The sequence below is a fragment of the Accipiter gentilis genome, chromosome 1 (genome assembly GCF_929443795.1).
Source record: "Accipiter gentilis chromosome 1, bAccGen1.1, whole genome shotgun sequence".
In the NCBI taxonomy this organism is placed as follows: domain Eukaryota; kingdom Metazoa; phylum Chordata; class Aves; order Accipitriformes; family Accipitridae; genus Astur; species Astur gentilis.
This window is the reverse complement of record NC_064880.1, coordinates 36,003,634-36,030,533: the sequence shown is the minus strand read 5'-3', so window position 1 is coordinate 36,030,533 and position 26,900 is coordinate 36,003,634. Positions and strand designations below refer to the sequence as shown.

The window sequence follows — 26,900 nt, the reverse complement described above, 5'->3', positions numbered from 1 at the left end:
CTCCTGCACTTCTGTTGCCTGTGCTTCACACAAGTGTACACCTATCTTTAAGGGCAGGTGAGAGTTACGCAGCTGCTGATACGGACACAATATAGAAAAACCTTTCGGAGTACCTTCTGCATATCTTTTGTCTTTCCTCAAGAGAAAATGAGGAATACTAAATGTTATCTAATCTATCCACAGCTTTCATGTGGTAGTGACAGTCACCTTCTGGAATGGTCTCAGCTAATGTCATTGATGATAGCCCTCAGTGCTGGCAACCTCAGACTGGGCTTTCCCTGAGCTTTTAATTTCAGGACTGTAAACTCTGGATCATATTTTGAGGTTGTGTCATTCAGCATTTCTTGACCAGTGAGGAAATAGCTTCAAATTGAAGCTACATAGTTTAGGAGTTGTTCTGGAAATTGTAGAATCACAAAGTATTTTGGGTTGGAAGGGACCTTAAAGATCATCAATTCCAACCCCCCTGCCGTGGGCAGGGACACCTTCCACTAGACCAGGTTGCTCAAAGCCCCATCCAACCTGGCCTTGAACACTTCCAGGGACGGGGCATCCACAACCTCTCTGGGCAACCTCTTCCAGTGCCTCACCACGCTTGCAGTGAAGACTTTCTTCCTTATATCTAATCTAAATCTGTTCTCTTTCAGTTTAAAGGTATCATGCCTTGTCCTATCACTACATGACCTTGTAAAAAGTCCCTCTCCAGCTTTCTTGTAGGCCCCCTTTAGGTACTGGAAGGATGCTATTAAGGTCTCCCCAGAGCCTTGCCTTTTTTTTTCTAGGCTGAACAACCTCAACTCTCAGCCTGCCTTCATAGGAGAGGTGCTCCAGCCCTCTGTTCATCGGGACTCACTCCAACAGGTCCATGTCCTTCTTATGTTGGGGGCCCCGGAGGTGAATGCAGTGCTCCAGGTGGGGTCTCATGAGAGCGGAGTAGAGGGGGAGAACCACTTTGCTCAACCTGCTGGTTACGCTTCTTTTGATGCAGCCCAGGATATGGTTGGCTTTCTGGGCTGCAAGTGCACATTGCCAGGTCATGTTGAGCTTCTCATCAAGCAATACCTCCAAGTCCTCCTCCTCAGGGCTGCCCTTAATCCACTCGTTGCCCAGCCTGTATTTGTGACTGGGATTGTCTCGACCCATGTGCACGACCTTGCACTTGGCCTTGTTGAACTTCATGAGGTTCACACAGGTCCACCTCTCAAGCCTGTCAAGGTCCCTCTGGATGGCATCCCTTCCCTCCAGCTTGTTGATTGCACCACACAACTTGGTGTTGTCGGCAAACTTGCTGAGGGTGCACTCCATCCCACTGTTCGACAAAGATGTTAAACAGCGCTGGTCCCAATACTGACACCTGAGGAACGCGATGAGGCAATTCAGGAGACAGGCTGTGATACCGTGAAAAATAAAGAAAAAGTGAATACAGAATAAAGCCTAACTATTTCATTATAGCAGAAATAGTGAATTTCAATGAAATGATCAATCACTAAGTTAAAAATGAGAGAAACAATTTTTCCAGAAGTACAGCTTTCAAGTGCAAAACTTAGTGATGTGGGATATTGTGGAGGCTATAAGGGTAAATAGGTTAGAAAGGAATTAGGTAATTAAACACAATGATGCTAATTCAACAGATGCAATCACCAGCTTAGGAAAACTTTAAACTGCTGATTACTAGAAACTGGGACTGAATACCAGAGGAAAGACCGTTTGCTAGTTCCCTTTTTTTCTTGTCCTGTAAGAACCAAGTAGTGAGGCAGCCTGAGACAAGATACTGCATTTCAAAGATTTCTGCAGTTCTGTTTTTGCTTTCCTTCCTAGGGCCCATGAAATTGGGTTTGTCATTGTTAGCTTGGCAGTGATGGTCTACATCTGAGATGTTTCTGTGGAAAGAGAATAACTCTCTTTGGTCTTACTAATGATTTGTTCATCTGTGGATGAGATCATTTTAAAATAGCAGGTGGTTCAAAGTGAGTTGAGGTTGCCCATGCACTGTCTTTACTTTCTTGTGCCAGAGAGTTCATTTTCTTTCTGATCAGTTAAATCTTTTTGTTGGATTGGATATTTCAGGAGAAGGATGTTCCTGACCGAGGGGTCCCAAACGTAGGAAAATGTAGCACTTGTCAAATGTTTGCTGTTTCAGCAGTGGGCAACAATGAGCTGGGAGAGGTCTGTCAGACTATGTTCTTGCTTAATTCAGTAGTAAAGGAAGAGGAACCTTGTTCTGCTCTGCCCACACATTCTTGTTTTCTTGCAAGCATATGTGGACACCTTCACAGGCTTGCTAACTGCTGTCCTTCTTCCCAAAGCACCTCCCTTTGCTGAATTTTAGGAGTTTTGTTAACGTCGTAGCTCTGGTTGTTGTTACAGATCTCATTTTTTTTTTTTAATGCAGATTGCTTTCAAGCAGTTTCAGCAATCACTGTGGGTGTGTTGCCCAGCGATTTATAGGCTACAGCTTGGCAGGACATGCCGAGTACTTGCTTTTTACAATGGGCAAATAGTTGTATATTCTTTTGCAGATTCAATTATGAACTTCAAAGGAGGGCACAAGGCTGCCACTGAGCCAGGGAGAGTCATTGAAGGAGCTGATGAGGGATGCCAGGTGCTTTCACTTCAATTGTAGTAATGACAGACTATTGTATTGGATTTTGCTTGGTTGATTCATTCGGGTACCAGCTGTGTTATTCAACTGAGGGGCCCTAGATGGCATGTAGTTTTTCGCTTTGCTGCTGCTCTGCACACTTTCTTTGCATCTTCATTGTGTGCTTTACTTTGGCAAGCAAAGAGAGCTTATTGCCGGGATGATGACAACAGGTGGCTGTTGTAATCAGAAAACAACATTGTAGCGTTTCTGGGAGTTAAAAAATTTGTTGCTTTCAAAGGTCCCCACTAGTTTTGGTGCTTCAGTCTTTGGATACCAAAATTGAGATAAGATTTTGGTCTCCATTTACTCTGCAATTTCACCTAAGAGAATCCTGGTCTCTAGAATCAAGCAATATAGTCATGCACACTCTTAGTAAGATCTATTTTTCAGATGCGTAAACACTCAATATGTTGGAAAATCAATTTTTTTTCCGATCATTTTGACAGTACCACTGCATGCAAAATTCATGGTCGTTGTTTCACGTACATCTTCAGATGGATCAGGAGAGGCACAAAACCAGGCTTCTAATATACACCACTGCAAATATTTAAAAATAACATTTAAAACAGTGTGCAGGGATGCTAGAATAAAAATTGAATGCAAAGATCTGTAGAAAAGAGATGTTTATGAAACATTTTCCTTGCAGGACTGGGTGAGACTAGATGCTGTTTTGAAACATTCATAAGAAGAAAATCTAAGAAAATATTCTCTGTGTCAGGATTAAAGAATTAAGTTCTCAGATTTTTATTGTGTTTTGCTGAGAAACAAAGCTTGAATTCTATTTTAAAGGTTAATGCTCAGGTTTAGAAGTTTGGGCTTAAAAAAATCTCCAATTTTTTTACCAATATTTCAGTCACAGTCTCTAGGTTTGAATCTGATCTATAATAGTGAAATGTCCAGATACAGAAGTTTTTTCCATACATATTTTTGGTTTATTTGGCTTGTAAGACTTGGCCAAATTTTATTCGGGAAGGTGCAATGCAGTGTAACTTGATTGAAATGAATGGAGTTGCCAAAAATTAATATTAAAAGCTGAAAATGGGATTTCTCTCTCTCTCAGGGTATTTCCATAGTAGTTTTACTGTTTAGTCAAACATGCAATAGCATCCTGTTTTCATATGCTAGCATCTTCATCCTTTGCATTTTGTTTTCTGTTTTTCTCCTCTTCGTTGGTTCTCTCTTTGTCCATTGTCCCCACCATCAGAAGTAGTTTATCACTTGGCATGATTGTGCATATGGTTCTTTACAATATTGGTTTTCTAATCCTGACAGCTGAGAGCTACAATGGCAGCAGTCTGAAATTAACTTAGAAACTCAGGATCCTAATCATTGGGTTTTGTGCTGCTTCAGCTGTCTGCACTTTCAGCCAGCTAAACCAAGACTGTATTACTTGCAGATGTGTAAGTGTGATAGAGCTGATTGATGGGTCAATTCAGGATTCATTCAAAGTTGAGAACCCAGCTGGGAATTGAAAAAGCAAGAAAGCCTTTCTTCCACACATATATATATATATGGAATATACTGGAGAAAATGAGATCTAACTCTTGAAATTTAAAGGATATGCACACAAATTTTCAAAGACATTTAGACATCAAAAATACATGGAAGTTCCTACTGAGATTTCAAAAAAAAGTGTAACTAGGTTTGGCATAGTATTTTCACTGAACTAGACTGTTGGGCAACTTCTCTGATTAAAAAAAGCAACAACATCAAACCAACTAGCAATTAAATGCTGTAATTTTCTGACAAAATAGTGCAAAATTAACACTGAACAAATAATGTATTAAGAAATGTACAGTCACCTAAGGAACTATATAAACATAAATTGAATCCTCCTGGCTTTTAAAAACTGACCAGACCTAATATATCTTGGTTTCCACTTCAGTATACTTGCAGTGTTATACTCATGAATGAGAATAGATCTCTTTTTTTGAAAATATCTAAAAATCTAACTGCAGAACAAGGTTAAAATAGTCTGTTTAACTAAAATGACCTACAAGCTCATTTAAATAATGTTTGTATCAATTTTGTTTTAAATTGATCTGCTTTGCCTAGGGCAGAAAAGGGCAGAATGTGGAGAGAGAGCTATGTAGGCAAGGTGCCTGTGGCAGAGTTTCCTGTACATGTGGTTAGTCAAATGCTTAAAGATGCTTGTTTCTCTAGGTACCTTTTAGCTTTCATCCCCTTCAGCAATGATGAGTCTGTTCTCAAACTGTATTTTCTTTGTGATCCCTCTAATGGGATACTTTCTGCTACTGGTTTTCATTTGGGGAAAAAAAAAATTACTGTTCTGTCATTTACTTCTTTGTACATTAAAACGTGTAAGTCAGAGGTAACAAAGATGAGCATAGACTAAAATAGGAGTACACTCTCAATGGTCCATTTGTGGCTTGAAAACATCTTCTGGATCACTATAACCAGAATGGATCACTATGACAAGACATAAAATTCTAAGTGATTAGCATCTGTATTTCATAATTCTTACTCTTTACAGAGTGTAGGGAAATTTCAGGTCACATTGCTGAAATATAATATCTGAATTGCTGCTATAATTTGTACTGGTGTTTCCAAAATGTCTTATTTTGGTGACTTCTAAAACAAACAGGAAAAAAAGTAGAGGGACTCTATTTTTTACCTCAGAGTATTCCCTTAAAGCATGGGTGATCTAGCTGCAGTTTCTCTCCAGGAGCTGTGAGAGCACTTGAACAGGTATCCCCCACTTCCAAGGTGAATAACTGATCCACCCCAGTGAATCGTGGCTGGACCTGCTAGTGGACATTTATGGTACCATGCACAGGATGGGGATTACTGGCACATTGCAGAGGTTTGATGTTGTTGCATAATGTATTGAAAAAGTTGCATAATAGATTACACGAGAGTTGAGATTCTTTTCTTGTTAATTTTCCTAATTAGTTTCTTTTTAATTCATGGAACTTCATCCAGTTACTATAGTAATTGATGGAATCTTCCTTCACTGAAGTATTACAGCCTAATTGAGTGCTTTCTGTACATATCAACCTGTAAGGTTGTTTTGTGTTGTGGTTTTTTTTCTTTTTTTCCTTTGTTTTGGATTTTTTTTGTGTTGTGTTTTTAAAATTTATTTTGGTATGTTTCTTGTTGATAGGTTTTTATTACATAAGGAAGGTACAGTGTTATAACTATCATTTTTAGAGTAGAGAGGCTTTAGTTAAACTAGACCTGTTTGCAGAATTTTGTAATGGTGCATGATTTGGCTGACCTACTGTGGGAGTTCATTCTAGCACCAGATTATTTGCAGCCACAATTATTTTTCTACTCCTTCCTAAAATTCTTAGTGATTGGCATTAAGAGAGCATGCTGAAGTCTTTGCGCTGTTCATAGGCTGCCATTCAGTCTTTGATCTACATATACTTGATTTGATTAGGATCACAGTCTTCAGTTAGATTTGACTGTAAATATTTTGAAGAAATTGATCATGGGCTGGGGATGCTCAGGATGGCATAAATGAGGATAATCAGAGACGGCTGGCAAAAAAAAGGGGATTGCACCCATGCATCATCAGTTGCATTACATTACATGCATTAAATTACAGTAATCTATCTAGATGGAGAAAATTTAATACTTTGACTATAGTGAAATTTTGAAATGGAAGGAAGGGACAGCATTTCCAAGTTACTAGTATATACTGTGTACATGTTTATCATGTTCCCAGGTTTATTTTTTTTAACTGATACAGGTTTTTTGCAGTTCGTAATTTGACGCCAGTTTATTGACTGTAGTTTCAAAATAGGAATAAAACATTGGCTTTATTATTATTTACATAGGGAAAATATGGTAATTTTCCTAGCATAAATACCAAGGCTTTAAAAGAAAAAAATCTTCACATATCAAAGGATTATGTTCACTTAAGGAGCCAGAATTTTCTCCAGCTAGGTATGATTGGAAAATGGATTTAATAGTCTTTGTCCCTCTGGAAAAGACTTGTTAAGGCTGAATGATATAAAGTTTCTGAAAATAGGGCAACTGTTGTTAGAATAAATGACAAAAAATGCACTGAAAGACATTTATCATCTGAATAATTTACTTTGGCTTGGAGGCTTACTTATATTTAGTCTACGTGTTATAAATATCACAGTAGTAATTTTTTGGTAGAAGAATCACAGCAGTAATTGTTCTGATATACTAGTAACAGAGATTTTGGCATATTCCCCAGCACCTCGTTACAAAATTTAGATGATGAAATATGAAGATTGAGGGTTTTTTAATGTTGCATATGTGATGTTGATGCTTATTAATTTTTAATGACATCTGAAAATCTCCTGAATGTGTTACATTATCCCCTTATTTTATTTATTACCATTCAAAAGTACTTCCAAATTTAATTTTCTTTCTGAAGTTGTAGAACCTCATATAAATCCTTGCAGCAATTTTCTTTTATTTCCATTTTCTTGTCTTGCTGACAAGATTAGGTTGGTTTTCTAAGTCGTGTCACCTATCAAGGAAGATTTTTCTCCCCTTATGTGGTTATCTCCTGCTAAGGAATGCACAAATAAATGTTCACTTGATTATTATTTGATTGAGTCTCTTTACCTGATTCCTTTAGGCCAGAAATGTTCTTACCCTTTACAATTAAAAGTTAATTTAGCTGTGAGCCATTATCTGGGAAATGGATAAGATTAGTGAGGATATTTACTTTCTGACAATGCAGAGGATTTCTTTATTGTTTCTAGCAGTTGTATTAGGAAAGAGTCAGCTTTTACTTTGTACTTAGTTCAGTCTAGCACTTCTGGATGTCTGGAAAGTTGGGTTTTCAGTTTTGTTCAGTTTGTTGAGTTCCACAGCCTTTAATAATCTCGTTGTTTGACAGTTCTTGCGGAAGTTTAATTTTACAATGGAAAACTTACAAATGTTGTTTTGAATTATGCCTGCTTAAACCATCCTAAATCATTCTCCTTAACCCTCAGTTTAAATAGTACTTTGTTATCATCTTTCCTTAAACCATTTAAGCCTTTTGTTCATCATCTCTTCTTTTTTAAATGAACATATTTGTTGACCACTTAATTGTCTGGTTTTCATTAAACTTTGGGGGAGCATTTGAATATACCTCTCTTCACCAGCTTAGGGTCTTTAAGCCAAATTTAAAAGGTGAATTTTAAGAAATTAAATCCTGGCCTACAGCCTAAATTATTAAGATTTGTAAAATGCCTTTAGGACACTTAAAATCAGCTGTCAAGGCACAGGTATTGGTAAAATATGAACAGAAATGGAAGTGGGAATGAACCATGCTTTTCCTAACAGATTATTTGCTACATTTTTAATTTTTTTAAGAAGTATTGTAATGCTTATCATCTTAGTACCTGAGCTCCTTGTGAGGATGATGTTACATCATTGTCTCTCAAAACCAGAACCATCATTGTTCTTTCATCTATTTAACTTATTCCAGAAAGTATGCTATGTAACGATGATGGGAGACTCCTTGTTGGATTTCCTGGGTTCTTATTGTTAAGGTGATTTTTGAAAATTAAAACAAAAATCTCTTGCAGTTATTTTGCACAGCTGAGCAGTGAAACAGTCATTCATTGCATTTCAGTTTATGTATCGTGGAAAATGCACCAGGGAAGTACATCCCATGGAATTGGTTCACATTCTGCTTTTTGTGTATCCACAGGGCTTCATTAATTCAACACCCTTGTTTGATAATAACTATATGCATAATTGGACTCACTTATAATAAATCCTTTGCAGGTAACTATGTGAAGTGCAGAGAGAAGGGACTGGAAAGGGTGCATGTGCTGAGGGAAATATTTGGCCCATAGAGATACATGAACTCTTGGTAGAGCAGTTAATTGCATTTGAAGCTATTAATGTGTTACAGAAATGTGTTACAGGAAGTGTTGCAGCTTTCTCCTGACAAAAGCTCTACAGTTCCAATTCTGTGAATTCTTCTGGAGGACAAACCGTAACCAAAAAAAGCTGTTCCATTAGACACCTCAGTTAATTTTTAGGGTAAGAAACTTTACACAACGGTTGTGGTTCTTGTGAATTTGAGTGTAACTCACGTTAATATGGTCTGTCCTGCATACTTAGTATGTTATCCTCCCTAAGTAGGTATTTGTTAGTGCTGGGCAGTGGCGTGGTATGTTCTTGAAGGAAGTTTACTTAAGACTAAATTTTCTCAGAAAGGTCATAACTAGGGAGAGGTGAAAGACCTTGCAATCGAGTACTCAGAAGTTGGTGTTAATAAGCTTACACTTAAGCAGTGAGCATTAGGGATAATAATGTTTGTGAACCTTGCAGCCTGTTGTGAGTTTGAGCCGGTTCCAGTAGTTCTCTTCAGGCCTTGCCTGAAGGGTGGCTGCCGTCTTGGCGTGGAAAAACGTGCTAGGGCAAAATTTGCAAATGTGATTCGTGTGTTTTTGACTGTGTGTGGATAAAATAAACCCAGAACTGGAGGCATGCAGCAGCATGACACTGTGCCTCTGCTAACTATGTCTACTCAGGGGAGTATCCTGTTAGCCCGAGTACGCCAAGCTGGCAGCCGCGGCGGCGTTGTGCTGGTGTGACAGCTCACCTGAAATCACCTAGGTGTCTGACATTTGACAGGGCTAAAGCTTCTAAGTTTCCTGGGCATTTATGAAGGTTTTGGGCTTCATTTTCAGTGCAGACTCCTGAACTCAGTGCAGGTGTTGGTGCCTAGTGCGAGGGTCTGGGTTAGGTGGCTCGGCAGGGTGCCTGAGGGTCGGCCTCCTCCCACAGCTCCCTGACCCTCTCTCTCCTCTGGGAAAATGGTGGCCGTGCTCATGGCTTTCCTTCTATCAGTGGTTCAGTAGTTAATGTAATAATGCAGGACGTGGGGAGACCTGAGTTCAACTCCTTTCCCTTTTTTAAAATGATAAAACCCGGTTTCTGTTGTCCCTGAAAAGTGTTGCAACTGTGAAGCAGATCTTATCCCCCCCTCCCATTGGGGCCATTTTCTAGAGGTGTGGGAAGAAAGTGCCCGAATCCTTTCAAGCAGAGAAGAGAAGCAGACCTATTTTCTCCAGTAGTAAAGTGGAACAAACAAGGGTGGATGGCGTGACAGTATTGCTAGAAAACAAAGCAGTAGTCACCTCTGTATTCTAGGTGGCATTGGATATATGTTTTTCAGGGAACAACAGAGAAAGGTGAGCAGACACACTGAGGTGAGAGCAACACCTTGAGCCCAGGCCGTCGCTGGTTTTAGGGTCTGGTTAGGCATCAAGTTTCTTTGCTCTGTTGAGACTGAGATGTCTCACAGCAGAATTTTAGCTACAAATGGAACTTTAATATTAAAATTAAAAAAAAGGGGGGCGGGGGGGCCCTAGGCCTGTGTGGCTGCCGATCTGTCTGGATTGTTTTGTTTCTGTTTGTATGTTTGTGTGTGTGTGGTTTGTTTTTTTTTATTTTTTTAAGCTTTAAGACTTGCTTTGAATTTATCTAAAGTCTGTACAAATTTCATTGCGAGTATGAGGTTCCCTTTCTGAATCTGTCTTTTAGTCTTTTGTACTAGGATTCACTTTTTCATGACTGAGTAATAATATCCAGAATGTATGCTGCTGAACTTAAGAGAGAAATCGAGTAGTTTGCTTTTGTCCGGAGTGGTTTACTATCACCATGTCTGTCATCTTTGTTAGTGTAATTATTCCAGTTGTCTTCTGAAGAAAGTACAGGTCTTTGTTTTATTGAGTGTGCTAACTAGATTTTTTTTCTTTCTAACATGTACATCAAAATGCTTTCTAGGTTTGGTCATGCCCTTTCAAATCAAGTGAAAAGCGGGGTGATAAGATATGGAATGAAAAAAAAAAAAGTTTTAACATAAGCCTGGCGTATGTTTTAAATGCATATAGAGCATTACATGGGCTTTATTCCCAGTGCCAGGCTATGTATGTATATTTCCCACCAACATTTGCCCTGTGTGAGTAGGAGTTTAATTAATAATTTCTTGATTCTGAGTTTTTCTAACTAAAGCATTTGATAGGAAAGCCTTGATCTCAATTTTTATAATGTAAAGTAAAAAACTGGGAAAAATGTTTACATAGTACAGAGAGAACAGATTACTTGTGCAAATAAAATCAGATTTTTGTGATTTTATTAACATCTTTTTTAAGTATTAAGTATTGCTTCCTAGAATCTGAATATGTAAAATTCCCAGCGACAGCAGGTTGTTTATGGGGTTTGAAATGATACTTTCTTTGTTAGAGTGCCAGTTCCTTTGGTATGTATTTCCTCTGTCACCTGAGGCTATTTTTCCAACACGTAACACATGTGATTTTTTTTTTTTTTCTTTTTCTGAATAATCAGCTTTTCCTTTTGCTCATTAAGCATAAAAATACGGCCAAGGTATTAACACAATACAAGGTATTAACAGTGACCAGTCTCTACCAAATACTAAGTTCTTTTTGTCTATTACCTAATTAACATACTTTAATTAGTTCACTGCATTTAATGAACATGTTATGTAAAACTCAACATTTTCTACCTTCAGGATAGCCATGACATTCAATCTAATGTGTCAGACTGGACTGTATGAATAATTAGTAGTCTATATTTACTAATTTAGTATATGGACTAGCTTGACAGACTGGGTAGAGGGGTAGTGCTCAATGTGGAAGGTCAAGCAGCAGTCTGCTGGGAAAGGAGCAGGAGGAGCACCCTGGGAGGGCTCTGCCTGGGGGAAAATGAGTGCATGAACCTGAACAGACATTGGGACCCTGCTGATGCCAGGTGTCCCAGAGCCTGTCCAGGGTCCCCCACTGGGAAGAAGCAAAAGAAATCCTTGGCTCTGTCTTCTGCTTTTTGTGCCTTTCACCTCCTTTCATTGCTTTGCTGGTAGCACTGGTTCAAACTGGAAGTCCTTTATTATTTATTATTGTAATAATAATAAAACGCCATACATGTATTTCTTTAACACCCCCCCCCCCCCCCCCCCCCGCACTTGAGCTATTAAAATCAGGAAGGTAACTGTTGAATACTAATTTTTTAAGCTGCTTGAAAAATGAATTTTAAAAAGAACCTGCTATTTTAATACTTCTGATAGCTGCCTGAAGTTCAGTATGTCTTGGGTTATGAGAAAGGAAATCATGTACAAGAAAAACTATGGAACTGCAAAAAAGGTTGAGCTGAGTGGAAATAGACATTTCTCTTGTCATGTCAATGTGTTTTCTGTTTTCTCTAACCAGAATGGCCTGTTGTGCTTGGTACCTTATGAGGATCTTTGGCTTCCTGATCATCTGAGAGGCTGGTGGTCAGTCTTTGGCATTGCCTTGTGCACCATCTAGGTGGAGTGCCCAGTGCTCCAAAATATCCTGTATGATTAATACACATGAAGATGTCTCTGTAAAGCTTGAAATTGTCTGGAACTTCTTTTTAGAAGACCCAAAGGCTTTGCTTACCTTACTGGTAGCAAAAGCAAGAGATAGTGTAAGTTTCCACGTGGGCATAATGCTGCCTAGCTATAAACACCAGTGGCTGTAAGGCTTTGTGCAAATGTCATACTGATGACCTGGAAAATAGGCTTAGAGTTAGGAATGTCAAGTTGGTAGAGGGGCTTGAGAACATGAGCAAGTGAGAGCAATGCATTTTTCTTGAACTAGATTATGACGGTGCTAGGAATGAGAGATTCAGGTTTTCACTTAAAATGCATTTTTAGGCATTTTATTCTTGGGAGAGATAATGAGGTGAGTACATGGAGCATCTATTTGAATAGAGAACTCATGTTTTCTAGTCAGACTCATTCTGTTTCTCCTCATGGTGAAAGACATTTTTTGGTTTTCAAGGTGAGAAAGAGGCAACAGGCCCAGATAAAACACTACCTTGAATTGAAGCTCTGATTTGGTTTCCCTAGCCACCTTTCTCTCTTCCTTGTTGAGTGAACGAGTGGTTTCTGATGACTTAGAATATTCTGACTATATATAAGACTATGGTCTATTGGCTGCTGGAGGCTAAGTGAAGTAAGAAAGTAATTTAAAAAAAATGAAACATTTATGAGAATTTTCTTTTTATGATATGGTTTGAACTGCTTTTCTTGGCTCATAATGCAAAGTACTATCTTTTACATTAGCATGAATTATTTCTATTGTGTTTATTCCAAATACTTCTGCTATTGAGTGAATTTTGTAATCTTTTTTTGCTAATTACTTTCTTGAATGAGTTATTTATAGGGATTCATATAGCTGTGGTATTTAAAATGATTTATGGTAAACTGGCTTTTGCATGAGTTGTGCAAGTAAAAACTTTAATAATGAGGAAGAACTTATGAAATAATAGATAGAGGTCTCTCATCAGCTTGCTACCAAGTGGGTGCTGGCTGCCATATATTTCTTTTCAAAATAAACTTATTTTCTTTGTAGGGTAGGGACAAGGCTGCAATTAAGATTTATGTTGTCTCTGGCCAGCAATTGGAAAATGCTGTAGATAGTTGAAGTCTTCAAAACTTTTACTAATAGTGTGTGTCATGTGATTCTTTTCATGATTCTCCGTTTACATACTATTCTCCTTTGAGTTTGCACACAACATGGAGCATGTTAAACTGTAGAACTTATCCTTAAAAACAGAAATTGGGTTTGTGACTTGATGAAGAATCAATATGTAGAAGTATTATATAGGGATCTGAGAATAATCAGACTATTGAAATAACACAGGTGTTCTTGGGATTATATCTGAGGTGAAATTTGTGGTGTCAAGGCAGTCAAGAACTTCTTGAAAAATAGATTTGGGAGGAACTAACAAAAATATTATTCCTTAGATGTACTTAATGAAGTTAGAATTCCAGTTATTTAAAACTAACTCAAATCTTTATGTGTTTTTTCGTATCTTCTGCTTCACTTCTGAAAACCCTAGCTTTTAGAAATTTATCTGAAAACTCTTCAAATTAATGAGATAATGAATTAACTAATTAATGTCCTTAAACATTTCATTACCTTTTGTTTTTCAGTAATAAAAGTAGAAATAAATCCAAAACTTAGAGGTTATCTGTTAGAATTCAAATAATTTATATAAAACAAGCTTGATAGTTACAATATTCAATGCTATGTGACTGTCTTCATGATGTTATCTCATTACAAAATTGCAAACAGCAGGCAGTGTTAAAATTTGCATTTGTTTCCTAAAAGTTTTTTCATAGTAAACTGCATTTATTTTTTTTTTTTACCTTAAGCCAATCCAAGAACCGAAATAATTTAAGGAGTTATATTGGTTGGTGGTGTTACAGTGATGTGATCCCATGTAAGTTATTTAAGTAATTAAATAACTTACATCCATGTAAGTTATTTAAGTTACCTGATATTTGAGACTTCAGTGTATCGCATGATATGGCTAAACAAGTAATGAAGTGTGACACTAAGTACAATTTTTTAGTGCATTGATAACAAAAGGTTGCTTTGTGCAGGAGATTTACAGCGTTTTATCCAGCTGAGCTTTGAAAGTCCCAGATAGTAGAGCTAGCACCATTTCCCAATGTGAGACTGTTCTACAGGTGACATAGTTTGAAGTCAGTTTTTAACCATGTACTTTCATGAATTGCACAGTATTAAATGTCAATATTTCCTTCTAACAAAGAGAAAACAGCATAACATTTTTGTATCAAATTTGGGAACATTTTTTCATTGAGAGCATTTATGCCTCAGTGACATGTATTTTAGAGAGGATGTTGGAGAATGAGGGGAAGAATGGAAATCCTGTCACTGAATATTTTTCTGATGGATTGATGTCACATCTTTTTATCAATACAAATTTAGTGTTGGTATGGGCCTTCATTTAGTTCCTGAGTCTGGTCTGAGAACTCAGTGATGAGGTTTTAGTCCAAGTATGTATGGTAATGTCTTTTGAAACATTGGAGATAGCACAGGCTGAAGCCACATACCCTCTGAGGAGTACAATGAGACTGCTAGACAACTGTCTTGTGGTGACAGTTCCCTTGCTTTGTCGTTACCCTTTTCTCTGAAATTTGTATGGAAATTGGCTCACAGCTGTAACCTAAGAGGAAGTTTGAAAAGGGGTTTTGAGCAGGGGAGATTATGAAGGGATGTAATGACTGCTTGCTTGCAGAAGCAGACTGACATGTTTTCTTTCTCACTTAGCCTTGGATTTCTTTCCAAACTCATCTGCTTTTTTTTTTAATCCCGAACTTGGAAAACACTAAGTCTCTAAGAGAGCAGGAAGGCCTGAAAGAGGGCTGTGGTGGATGTATGGTGGTTCCACTGATGATCACTGGAGGGAGATGAGAGTAGGAAAGGAATTGTCTAATTCAGGAATCTTGTGCCTGCCATGTCACTATCTGGGGAGGCAGTCCCACCACTGTTTTTCTCCCTCTCTGAGGGGGATGGAAAAAGAAAAGGTGAAATTGGCTGATGCTGAATTTCTTTTTCAGGACAAATGGAGAGGTTTATTATCCTGGGTATATTTAGCCACAATAGATGTGGTCAGTTAGGTTTTAAACTGTCAAACAGTAACTATGTTTTGTGTGTAATGTGCAAAAAATCCATCAGGCAGTCCAAGTTCATGCAATAGTTTAGGATGAGAAATGATACACTTTACTTGTTTATGTATATGAAGAGAGAATGACTATGAAGAATCATGGAAATAAAAGACTTTGCACCTTTGGCAAAAAGAAAAAAAGTTAACATTTACATGGCACCACAGTTAATATTTTTATTTAAGCGTAAAGAGTCTTTACAATGGGGCTATTCCAAGAGACCTGCTATTGCACTCCAGGTATTACAATTTCACTCTGGTGTTTGCAATATTCCCTTTACTTAAAGCGGGAAACAGTGTTTAATAGAACTAGTATTCACAAGAATTGATAAGGGGTTTTTTTGTTTTTGTTTGTTTTTTTTTTTTTTTTTACTGTTGCTTGTTACTCTAAGACAAGCATATAGAAAAATCAGCAAACCCCCTTCAAAACCAGGAAAGTCCCGATGACTGGAATGTGTCTAAGTATTACACTTTATTCATTTCAGTGTTCTTTTATCTTTCTTTGTCCTTTACACTTTTACTCTTTTGCAAGTGTCTTGTACTGAAGTAGTTAGCTGAAAGGCAGTTTAAATATAAAAGCAGGCACAGTCTGACTTTTGAAGCTCCTGCGGGAGACTCTGTATGTTCCAATGGGCATTTTGTCCCAGTTTTCTAACTTTGAAGCAATCATTGGCTTTTTTTTTTTTTCTTCCTTGAGATCTTAACATTTTTATCTATGTCCTTGCATTATTGAGTGTAAAATTGTGTTTTAAATATTTTTTAAAAAAATATGGGAAATAAAATTTTTAAAGCATTTTGAATTGTTTTAAGAAATTATATATTCTTCCCCATTTTTATCCATAAGTATCTATGAATTTGTCTAGTTTATATAGTTAGTATCTCTAATTTTATAATTTAATCCAGAGCATCCCAACATCAGCTTTGGGGCCTGCCTCTAGTTTGGGGGGACTTTTCTTTCTTCTCCCTTTCCTGTGTTCTTCCTACATCTACCAGAGGGGGGCTACCCCCAACCCAGTGCCTGTTTAGGCTGTGGATGCCTGGCCTTGGACAGTCATAAATAAGACAGTTAGCTTATAGTGAAGTGTGTGCTGCTTGAATAGCTTTTCTGTGTCCCCTCCTAGAGGAAGGGTGGCAAGACAGAGCTGGTGCAGTTAATCTTCGCCTGTTTGCTCTCCATGTGCACCATTTTGTTAACTTCACAAGGAAGCAAATGTTTGTTTCAGAGCTCACTTTTCAGAATTGATTTTGGAATTTAGCTGTTGATAATTTTATTTATTATTTATTTTTTTAGCTGTAGAAGTGATAAAATAAGGTAGTAATCTGTCTGATATGTTACATATTTATGTGATAAATTGCATTTATAAAGTGCTTTTTACTGTCTTGCTTTGTTCCTGTCATGGTTTTGTCAAGACTACTAACCTAATCCTAAGTTATACTCTTGTAACAGCTCTTTTCCCCCGTTGCCTCCCTTCAAAGCAGTGACCTTCCCTCCCAACCTTTGAAATTCTCATCCCACATTATAATCTTCTAAGACTCCAAAGGGTATTTTGCATAACCAAAGTTAGGTTTGTCTTCTCATATTTAAGCATACAAAACCACTTGTTTTACATGACTGAAATAAGCGTTTAAACCAGCCTGGAAAATTTTGGGTTAACTGACGTGTCCAGCAGTTTTATTTTTGGATGAGTTTTGACAGTAATATTGGCTAAAATTGATCTTTATTTATTCTCATTCTCATTTGGAATCAGTATATTTTATAGCAAATGAGAAAATTTTAAGTGTGGGTAGATGGATTTTTAAAACATCTGTATTTATATCTATCTATTCTGCCTGTCTATATTTTACTGATAAAAGTAAAACTTTCAAAAGGACCGTGATGCACAAATGATGTGCAAGTAAGCTGGTATCTGGGGATTTGCAAAGGTATTCAAACATTTTGATTGCTTAGAAATATAGGTGAACTAAAGAGAAGTGCATGGCTGAGTTTGTAATCAAAGTAAAAATATGCTGATATTTTTATATACAGTCAAGAGACTTGCCTGAACCTGTCTTTTGCCTTTTTTTGCCCTTGTTTGAACTGAAGCAAAATTTCAGTTTGTGTTTTAAATATTTTAAAAAAGTATATGGGCAATTAAATTTTTAAAGTGTTTTGAATTGTTCTAAGAAATTATATTCTTCCCCATTTTTATCCATCAGTATCTATGAATTTGTCTAGTTTATATAGTTAATATCTCTAATTTTATAATTTAATCCAGTGCACACAATGGCTATGTAGGTGTCGAAGCTCAGCAATGTGTCAGGGTAATTCTCTGAAGCTTTACACAGATCGAAAAGATTATTGAAGAATGTACAGACACTTTTTTGTGCTAAGTCTGAAATAGAAAAGGCTTAATCCCCAGTGGGTAGGAGTTATATAATTTGGTGATGCTATGCTGATTTATGCCTCTTGAGAGTTTGCCTGCAGCAGAAGCTGGAGGTGATGAGAAGAGATTGGATGAGAGAAAGACCATCCAGGAAAAATTCATCAAATTTGTCATTCTTGAAAGGACCATCATAACATATGGTAAGGCATATCATTTACCTCAGGCTCGGAGGAAAATGATTTCTGCTAGGAGAATATTAATTTTATTTCTTACAGGATCAGCTGACAGGGTAGGCTTTCTCCTGGCTGGTCTTCCCCTTCTGTTTTCTCTAAAGGGAAGGATGGAAGCTTGGAAATGTCTTATCTGTAGCAGACAAGCAAGTTGGCATTTTGCCATCATTTTCTGCTAGCAGAGAGGATAATGGTAATTATATGTCAAAATTTAACATTTCTCTTCTTTGAAAGAGAACTTTTTAATGCAAAATATTTAGAAAAGTCAGATCTATTCTGAGGCGGATAAGAAGCTAGGATTAGTGAACTGACAAATTTTTCTTAAGAAAAAGAAGCTTTTCTTCCTCTTCAGGGACAAGGGAGAGATTAAAAGGATCAAAAGAAAGGAAGGTAAGAGGTGTGCAATATAACTAAGCTGCAGCTTCAGTATTGTATAATATTTGGGAGATACCCAGAGCAGCATCACCTGTCCTGCTCTTCCTTCTGTGGGAAGGCTGGTAGCACTTGCTTTGCTAACAGATTCCAGCATTTTTTATTAAATTGTTATTTCTTTGTATATCAGGAAAAGAAATTTCTGTTGTGCTGTACAACATGGAGTCCAAATTCCATCATCACCTTTTTGAGGAAAGTGTTTTCCTGTAATCGATTGTAGCATCCCCAATGGTTGCAAGTTAAGCCCTTGGTCAGCTGTGTCCTTAGTTAGAAAAAGGAGAAAGGTTTTCCCAGGCCATGTCACAAGTTACAGTACTGCTGAGATGCTTAAAAAGATAGAAAGCTTTGCTTTCTTTGAGGTCGGAAAAGGAAGGCATGGTCATTTTAAATATAACCTATTCACCTTCTAGACACACGTTTAAAAGTTATAATTTCAATCTAGTTTTGCAAATAATTTTCTAGAACACATGATTTACGTAAATATAATTTTGCTAAGAAAATAAATGTGCAATTGCAAACTTTGAGGAGATTTTGTACTCTTTTATTTTCTGTATTTTTCCAAGAACAAATATAAGTAACTAATGTCTTACTTACACTGTAAGTATAGGATTGCTCCTCAGCAGTCTGAGAGAAAGGAAATGTCTGTTTTCTCTACACGGACATTTTAAAGTTGTTTTTAAAGGTAAAATAATGTATAGAAATCTTCCTTTCTTTTCATTGTTTTAAAACTGTGTATTATACATTTATTCCACTTTTTTGGCAACCTGTAGTGCAGTGATCTAGATCATCAGGGACTGGTCTGAGGTACAAGCTTGAGTTTTAGTGCTACGATACAGCAACACTGACAGTGGGGTATTTGGAAAGGCAGGTTTTGATACAGCTACATTGACTTTTAGGCAGAATTGGAACCAAGCAGTTCATATGCAAATTTTGACTATGTAGCCATGGTTCAGGTCTGCCTCTGCTCGTTTCCTGTTTTGTTTTATAAATGTTTTGAGTATCCTTTGAACACAGTCATGGTTATCCACAGATGAGCTGATTAGACTTATGTAACGCCTGTTGAAATAATCACAAAAGGAGAGTCTTTGAACAGTATCTCATTTGAGAGAACATAGTAAGTATGTCCATAAAATATAACAAGTTTTGACTCAGTTAATTAAATTTAAACTTGTATCTTTTAAATGGTATTCCTTTTTGTCTAGAGGAAGGGTATTTACACTTTATAACAAAAACGTCCCAATAATTTCACGGGAGAACTAGATACATACGTAGACTAGAGAAAGGTAATTGAAACAGTCCTGTCGTTAGGATTAAAGGGGAATGGGCTATCATTAATTACTTTTGAGCTTATTCCACTCAAGTACGAAGATATTTTTTTAATCTGTGTTGATGTGAGCAATCAGCTGAAACTTAAGAACTGATGAATTATTTTGGTTAAGAGAAATTGCTGAGCTATTTACAGTGTTAATACCATTCTACATATTGAGATGAAAGCTTGGTGTTTTCAGTACAGGAGAAACCAACGGTAATAGAGTTGGGGTTTTTTTTGTTTACTTTTTTTGATTCAGGATTCTAAATTTATTTCCAATCAGCGTTGAGCTCCAGGGCAATCTCTGTTTTTTCCTTAGGTGCTGCTCTTGGTACCAGTTCTGCTGTACCTTAAGTTTCTGCTTTTCTTCTTCTCTTGTCTGCGTTTTCGTGATCGTCTCTTGTAGAAATATAGGAGTGAAAGGCATGCTCTTGATCTTTGAGTTTGATTTTCCACTCTTGCAGACCTTCAACCTCTTATAGTTAAAAAACCCCCAAACATTAATGACAACTTTGTATGGATTTGTGCTTGTTCCAAAATGGTTCTTTTATTTGAATGTTTTTTCTTCTTCCTTGGCACTTCTGTCTTGGCACCTAGACAGATCTCCCCCTTAGTCTTTTGATTGTTAAGCTAAACAAAGGAAATGTTTTCAGTTTCTTCTCAAAATTTTCTTGACCATTTTAGAAGCCTTTATCTCTTGCAGTTTGAATTCATTTTTTTAGGCATAGATGTTCAGAATCAAGATTTTAATAGAGCTTCAAGTTACTGCATTAATGTTGATGTTGATGTACTAGAAATATCTTCCTTGATAATTCTAAGATTTCATTTCCATAGGGACATCTTGTTGGTAGCTCATAATTACTCTGTGATCAGCTTTGTCCCCACAGTTTCATCCACTGTAATTTTCAACTGCTGAGCTCTCAATTCTTAGCAGAAACTTAATAATTTCTAAGTTCACATCTTTTGCATTTTGCTTTATTAAGTTTTACACCAATTTTATTCTTGTGGTCCTAAAGGTAATCCATGTCTTCCTGGTGATGTTCTATTCCTAATATATTATCGGCACCTTCCAGTATCAGAAATCTTTGAACAAACCCAAATGGTGCTCTGGTCATTAATAAAAATATACAGTAAAATTGATCCCCCAAAATGCTGCTGAGGTATATGCATTAGTTTTGTTCTTCTAGCTCTTTTGGAACAGCACTATATCATCTCACCTTACTTTTACAATCTACAGTACCTTTCACTAATCTCAAACATTCTCTATGTATTCATTAGTATTAGCAAACATGACTTAAATTTAATTTAAAAAGTGGAGTGACAGAGCTTCTGTTGTTTGCTCACTCACTGCTTAGGTCAGGTCTTTTTGATATGAAGCTGATTTTGATAGATTCAAAGTGACCATTATTTCACCTTGCATAATCCGTAGGAATTCTGAATGGGCTTTTTTCTTTTTTTATTCTTTCTTTGTTTTCTGTAAAGAAAAATGAAATGGAAGCAAACTATATTTTTGAGTTTTGTATGGTATAAAGTGATACCTGCTGATATTCTAAAGGGAATGGAATACCAGATTTTTGCTTTAACATCTCTCAGAATAAATCTCTATACTTTATAAAACAGTATTGTATTTATACCCTCAGAGAGATTTATATCTCTCTGTTTTAACATTGCTAATGAAATGTTAAAATTTTCACTTTTGCAAAATAGTAATTGTATTGCCATGAGGAAAAACATGGAATAACTTCTGGTAAAAGATTCCACTAGCTGGGATAATATGCATGAAAAAATAACTGTATATTTCTGAGTGCAGTTATAATTTGTACTGAGATCTTAACCTAACTCAGGAAAATAGTATTCTGTCTTGTCTTTTGCTAGCTCTTGAATTCTTCGAATGTCCAGCTGGGGGAGAGATTATGTACTGTCTGTGAGCAGAAAATCTTAAGTGATGTTTCTGACAGCTGTGGTTATAGCTCCTAGCTTTGTGTTTTTCGCTCTTTGAGTGGACATCATAATGTAGTACAAGATTTGCACAGAGAGAGCCTACATAATGTTTATGAAAGGTGCCTTGGCAACATATGTTTTTTATTTGGTTACTTCTTACCATCCTGCTGGCCTTCGTATCCTACCTAGGTGGCTTGTGGGGACTTGGAAGTGGTTGCCAGCAACTTACAGATGCAAGGTTGTACTCCCTTACGTAGTTTTAAGTAGCTACTGATAGGAATATAGTATTGCAGAACTGAATGTTTGCATAGGAGTGAATAACTTAGTGTTTGGTGCTGGTATATATATATATTTTTTTTTTTTTTTTTAAATTACCATTGGAAATAAAAATATTAACTTGGGAGATACTCCCATTTCATACTGATGCAGGGAAGGCTATTTTCCCCTTCTTTTACTGCTGAATCACCCATTTCTATTTTTTGAAAGGACTTTTGTATCCTTGTGTGTATGTATTTATATCCTGTGCACATAGATTTAATAATATTTACTAGGTTGAAAGTGAATTAATGAATTACTCTGGAAAAACTTTTAAGAGTGGCAGCTTTTGAGAACATTCACAATGTTCAAAGTGGCACCCAGACTGCTGCTATCATCAGCAGTAAAAAGACAGTGGCAGGTTGTTGGGCCTCAAGACTAACTCTTTTGGAGAATATAAAAAGCAGTGTCAAGTCTGGCCTGAACTGGTTCCCTACTGCGCTTTAAAGCCTCCTAGGGCTTCACTGACTGGCCTCTGCTAGGCTACAGGACACATCACTGGAGACCCTGTGCAAATGTGTGGCTAAGTTCCTTTCCCTGTAGGTGTAGCGTCTTTACGTTGAGGCAGTTGCACACTGTATAAAGTGAATCAATTAAAAATTGATAGCAGACAGTTTCTGTCTCTAAAGGGAAATATTTGATATTCATGGATGAGACCAGTTTGCTTTTATCAGTGCTATAATGTGAATGACTATAAGCTAAATTTGATTAAGTTACTCAAAAAAGCAATTACTACAACAGTATAATAATAATAATAATGCTAAACTAACAGAATAGGATCTGGGTGAATTAATTTAGAACCATTTACTTCTAGCTGCAGCTTCTGCTTATATTTCAAAGAAAAGAAGGACATCCAAATTCATTTGAATAACATGCAGCTGTAGTTAAATTAGGGAAGATTTTTTTCCTTCAAGTTTTATTTGCCTGTAAAATTCGACCAGTAGCAATATATTTCAATATGTGTTGAGGGGATGTTCCTGTGTGTTTAAGCATATGGACTGAGTGCCTCAACAGGGCTTTCTCACTGTGTGAACATGAGTAATTTTTCTGTGGGTCTAGAATTCAGAGGAACTGTTCAATGGTAACTTTTTTCAGTTTATTGATGGCACTGTTTTGTCTTAGTTCTGTGAAGTGATTTTTTTGTTTGTGTAAGTTTATTGCCATAATAATAGCAACAATAAATATAAATAATGATTTGTAATAATCAATTTCACTTGTATCAAGTATGTGTTTTAATAAAAAGTCCAGTTATTATGTTGTAGTCTTAATAATTTAAAAATTACTAAGGAAGATACTGTACATTTGTTAGCTTGAAAGGTCTCTTGTATCAGAAGAAATTCATGCATGATTGTTTTGTTTGATATCAAAACACATTTTTGCTGTCATAATACTGGCACATTTTCAAGGCATGCTGTTTTCTGGCTGCTAGCAGGGAGTAATGGAAACAATGCAGTGATCATGCAATTTATTGAAAATAAACACTAAAGATACATAGGCAAGCAATGTTTTTAATTTAATAGGGACTAAGATTCATAAGACTGCATAAAATACCTGTTTCAGTATCAGAGGTATTTAAATGCCTTGCTGCCTGTGAATTGTTTGTAATTTCTTTCTGGTAATTTTCCTTTGAATCAGATTGTGATGCTTCTCCTGAACGGTGATAGTGCTCGTCGAGGAGTGGTCATGCAAGCAAAATTTGATAACCTCGATATGTCACTTCATCTGTTGTTTTTCTTTTGTTAATGCAAAGCTGGTTGCATAATATCTAATTTCTCCTTTAGCTGACCACAGATGAAAACAAAATCTATAATGGCAGCGCTAGGTTTTATAAAAAAACGCAAGTGAGGAGTTGAAGGATGTGGCTTGTTCTGTTTGGATGATGCAGGATTGCTTTAAGCAGTAAGCTTACTGTTTTCAGATGGCATTAGCAGCATCAGTGATATAGCTGTGTCAGCCTCCTTGACTACTGGATGTCTGTAATCGCGCAGAGGAAACTATATTTAAGATCTGATATCTTGAGGGTAATGACTCCAGCACTTACTGACGGACAGAATGGCTGTTAATGCTTTCTTCACTAGCCCAGAAGATTTTGAAAGATAGATGGGTCTGTGATGTACTTTTGTAAGACAGGAAATGCAATTTTTGGGGGTCTCTGGAAATAGAAAGGTCATGCAGCTCGGAACCGGTGAGACATTACAGTGTCTAAGTCATCAGGTATGACCTCATAGTTTATACTAGTATTTCTAAGGTAAGGGTTTGTTTTACAGTTTTAGGTCATTTACAATCTCTTTGTCTAATTGCCTCATGTTGCATTTGCTACAGGATTTATGGGGTAGACTGTTTACATAAGCAGAGCAATGTATATCTTGGAAATCTAACGTGTTGTTAACTGCTATTTGAACAATGTAAGCTTATTCCATATATATTTTCAACCTGTTTTTATTGTGAATATGATTTCTTTTGACTAATTCATGGTAAAAGGTTATACCTTTGCTGTAAAGTAAAATGACAAGATTGTATTGCATTTTTATTTTGCTTTATCTTTACACGGCATGCAAAGCTATTGTGAATGTGTGTGTTTGTGGTATGAAACGCAGTATAAGGCAACTGTTTACCTACAGTGGCAGGTTATTTAAAACAACGTATCACGTTGTGTAACAGGACTGAGCTATTCTGCAGGCACAGATCTTGCTTCATTTTGCAGTAGTAGATTTTTTTTTTTTTCTTCATTTCAAATCAGTTTTAAAAATAGCTCACTGATCATAACAGTGAAAGTTTGGCAAGATAACTCTCCCCTTTTTAATTATTACACTCACTGACACATACAAATACTAATGGGTTGTAAAAGAGAAGGTTAATAACTTAAATATTTAGAATGTTCTTTAAAACCAAGTTCGTTTTACTGAAGCATGCATCATCCTTTTTGTTTTTAACTGTTGCCAACTTTATTGCAAGGCTGATACTTTTGTATCTGCTAATGTATTGTGGTGATGGATAGGAAAGTCAGAGTACATAAACCCCAAGTGTATGGGTATTTTACATAGGAAGATAGTGGCCTAATTTCATGTATCGAGCACAAAATGGAATTGGAGACACTGTTATCACCTAGGTGTTATAAATGCTAGATAATAGCCATTGTTTCCCTTAAATACATCATAGAGCAATTATATTTGAAATGGTAGAAGTTTATTTTTAAAAATTATATTCAGTTCCATCTTAAGAAATTCTGGATGTATTTGCAGAACATTTCCATGGCAACGTGTTTGGCCATGTGTTTTAAAAGCTCAGCTGAAGCCTGAAAGTAGTGTGCAATTTTTCTGTTGCTTGCTTTTTTCCCTTGTGGAACAACAGTTTTCACATGTAACTGGACTGCAGATTGGCAGGAGTGAGAGATATTTCCTGACCCTAAAGCACAGCATTAAGTGGTCAAGATTTAAAAATATTTTCATATTTCTGCCTAGAAATGTAAACATGTGAAACATGGATTTGATTTTGCATTTAGAACTGTATTCTGGTTTCACCCCCATTTAATAACATTTTGTTGGAAACGTGTGTGGGAGATCACAGAAGACCAAACTTAAGAATATGCAGCAAATTGCTTCAGTAAAAATGGTTGTCTCTTCATTTTTAATTAAAAACTTATTTGTAAAAAAATGTTTTGTTACTTTTACTGGCCATAATTTACGGTTTCCCAGTCTACTTATCCAGCTTACATTCTTATTAATAATGGGGAAAGACTGCCCTACTCTTAAGCTTGATTAGGTTTGGAATGGTTTGACTATACCTTTCACTTGCTACAAGATCTTTTTAATCTGTTAGAATTTATTTTCAGTATTTTAATGTATTAGTCACAATGAGTACATTCTGTTTCTTGGCATTGGAATGAAATTCCTGAAAGTATTGGTTTCATGGTGTTTTGGTGCTTTGCAGGATATTTATGGACTTTTTAATAGGACCAATCCTCCCCCCAGCTTCTTTGTTTTACTTATTCAAGTATAATTTAAAATCTTGACTTACCTGTATTTTGTTGTTGTTCCTGAAGTCTCCTTTGCTCATTTAAAATAATTAGATCCCCATGGAATTTTGTGTAACTGGAAGCTGTAGCAGTATGTCATGTGCTTATCTTGCACTGTGTTTCATCATTTATATTAATTCTACAAACTGCATTCTGTAGATGTTTTTGAGAGGTATCATTGATTATTGTCTGCAAATAGTGCAATAGACTTCTATTGCGGCCTGTTTAGAGTGGAAACTGTATCTACTGAGGAAAATAAATTGGTGAAGAATGCTTGCTTGAGGAAGTGTGTGTATAGGTCATTCCATTTTGAAACAATGTTATTACGTTATTACTATTGCAAGTGAGTTTGAGTATGTTTTTCACTCAAAGGACATAGTCCTGTTACAGGTCCTTCTTCACTTGCAGGGACTAGAGAATAATACCCCAGAGGAATATATTAAGGAAATGAAGTTCTTTTCTAAGAGGAGGAATTGCAGCAAGGTAGAGATGTACACGAGAGCAGGCAATCGGACTGAAGTGATCTGAAAACTTAAAACTACAAACCATTTTGCTTGTTTAACCCTCTCCCCCCCCCGTCACCCAAAAAAGACAGGTTTAAGATATACTTGCTGATATTTGGACATGTTGCACAAATTTGGAGTCATTGAATCCAGTGGCAGTGTGCTGGTGTCAACAAGAATTTTTTTTATGCCTTCTTTAAAACTATACCATCCCTCTTCAAACCAAGTTGATTGCAACTGTCAGTATTTGAAGAATGCTGCATAAAGAAGGATCTAACTAAAGAATTCTTTCCCCTTGATTGTGCATAATGAATACACATCCGTGAGTATGTATTTCCCTATCTTTAAGCGTTCCTATTTGCAGAACTTGATGATAAAGGTCTTAGAAAGAAACGAAGCTCTGTGTGGATGTTTTAGGAACAGTGTTAACTAGCAGGTTGGGCAAGAAGCCCAGTATTTGTGTCATTTACCAATTCTAAACATGAATGCTCACACTCATGCACATACTCAGTTTTGTAGTGCTTTTACTTATTACTGATTGCTGTCCTGATTCTACACTACTGACTTTTTTCATATGTTATAGTGCCAGTTTTTAAGGAAATGGCAACACTCGGACAAATAGGAGATCATGGCCAAACATTCACAGATGGCAAAACAACACTAGAAGCAAAAAGTACTTT

General features: G+C 36.6%; 1 protein-coding gene across 6 annotated transcripts in view; it reads left to right on the top strand.

Annotated features, from left to right (window-relative positions):
- Positions 1–26,900, top strand: part of SLC4A10 (solute carrier family 4 member 10) — a 160,427-nt gene that overhangs the window by 13,571 nt on the left and 119,956 nt on the right. For 3 of the 6 annotated variants that reach the window (XM_049798910.1, XM_049798901.1, XM_049798923.1), the window contains exon 1: positions 23,594–23,916. The exons of 1 other annotated variant lie outside the window; for it this stretch is intronic. In XM_049798910.1, the coding sequence (XP_049654867.1) occupies positions 23,836–23,916 (81 nt within the window). In that variant the 5' untranslated portion in view covers positions 23,594–23,835. Of the gene's footprint in view, positions 1–23,590; positions 23,917–26,900 lie in introns of those variants that run through there. 2 more of the 6 variants (XM_049798938.1, XM_049798929.1) reach the window with 2 other exon arrangements.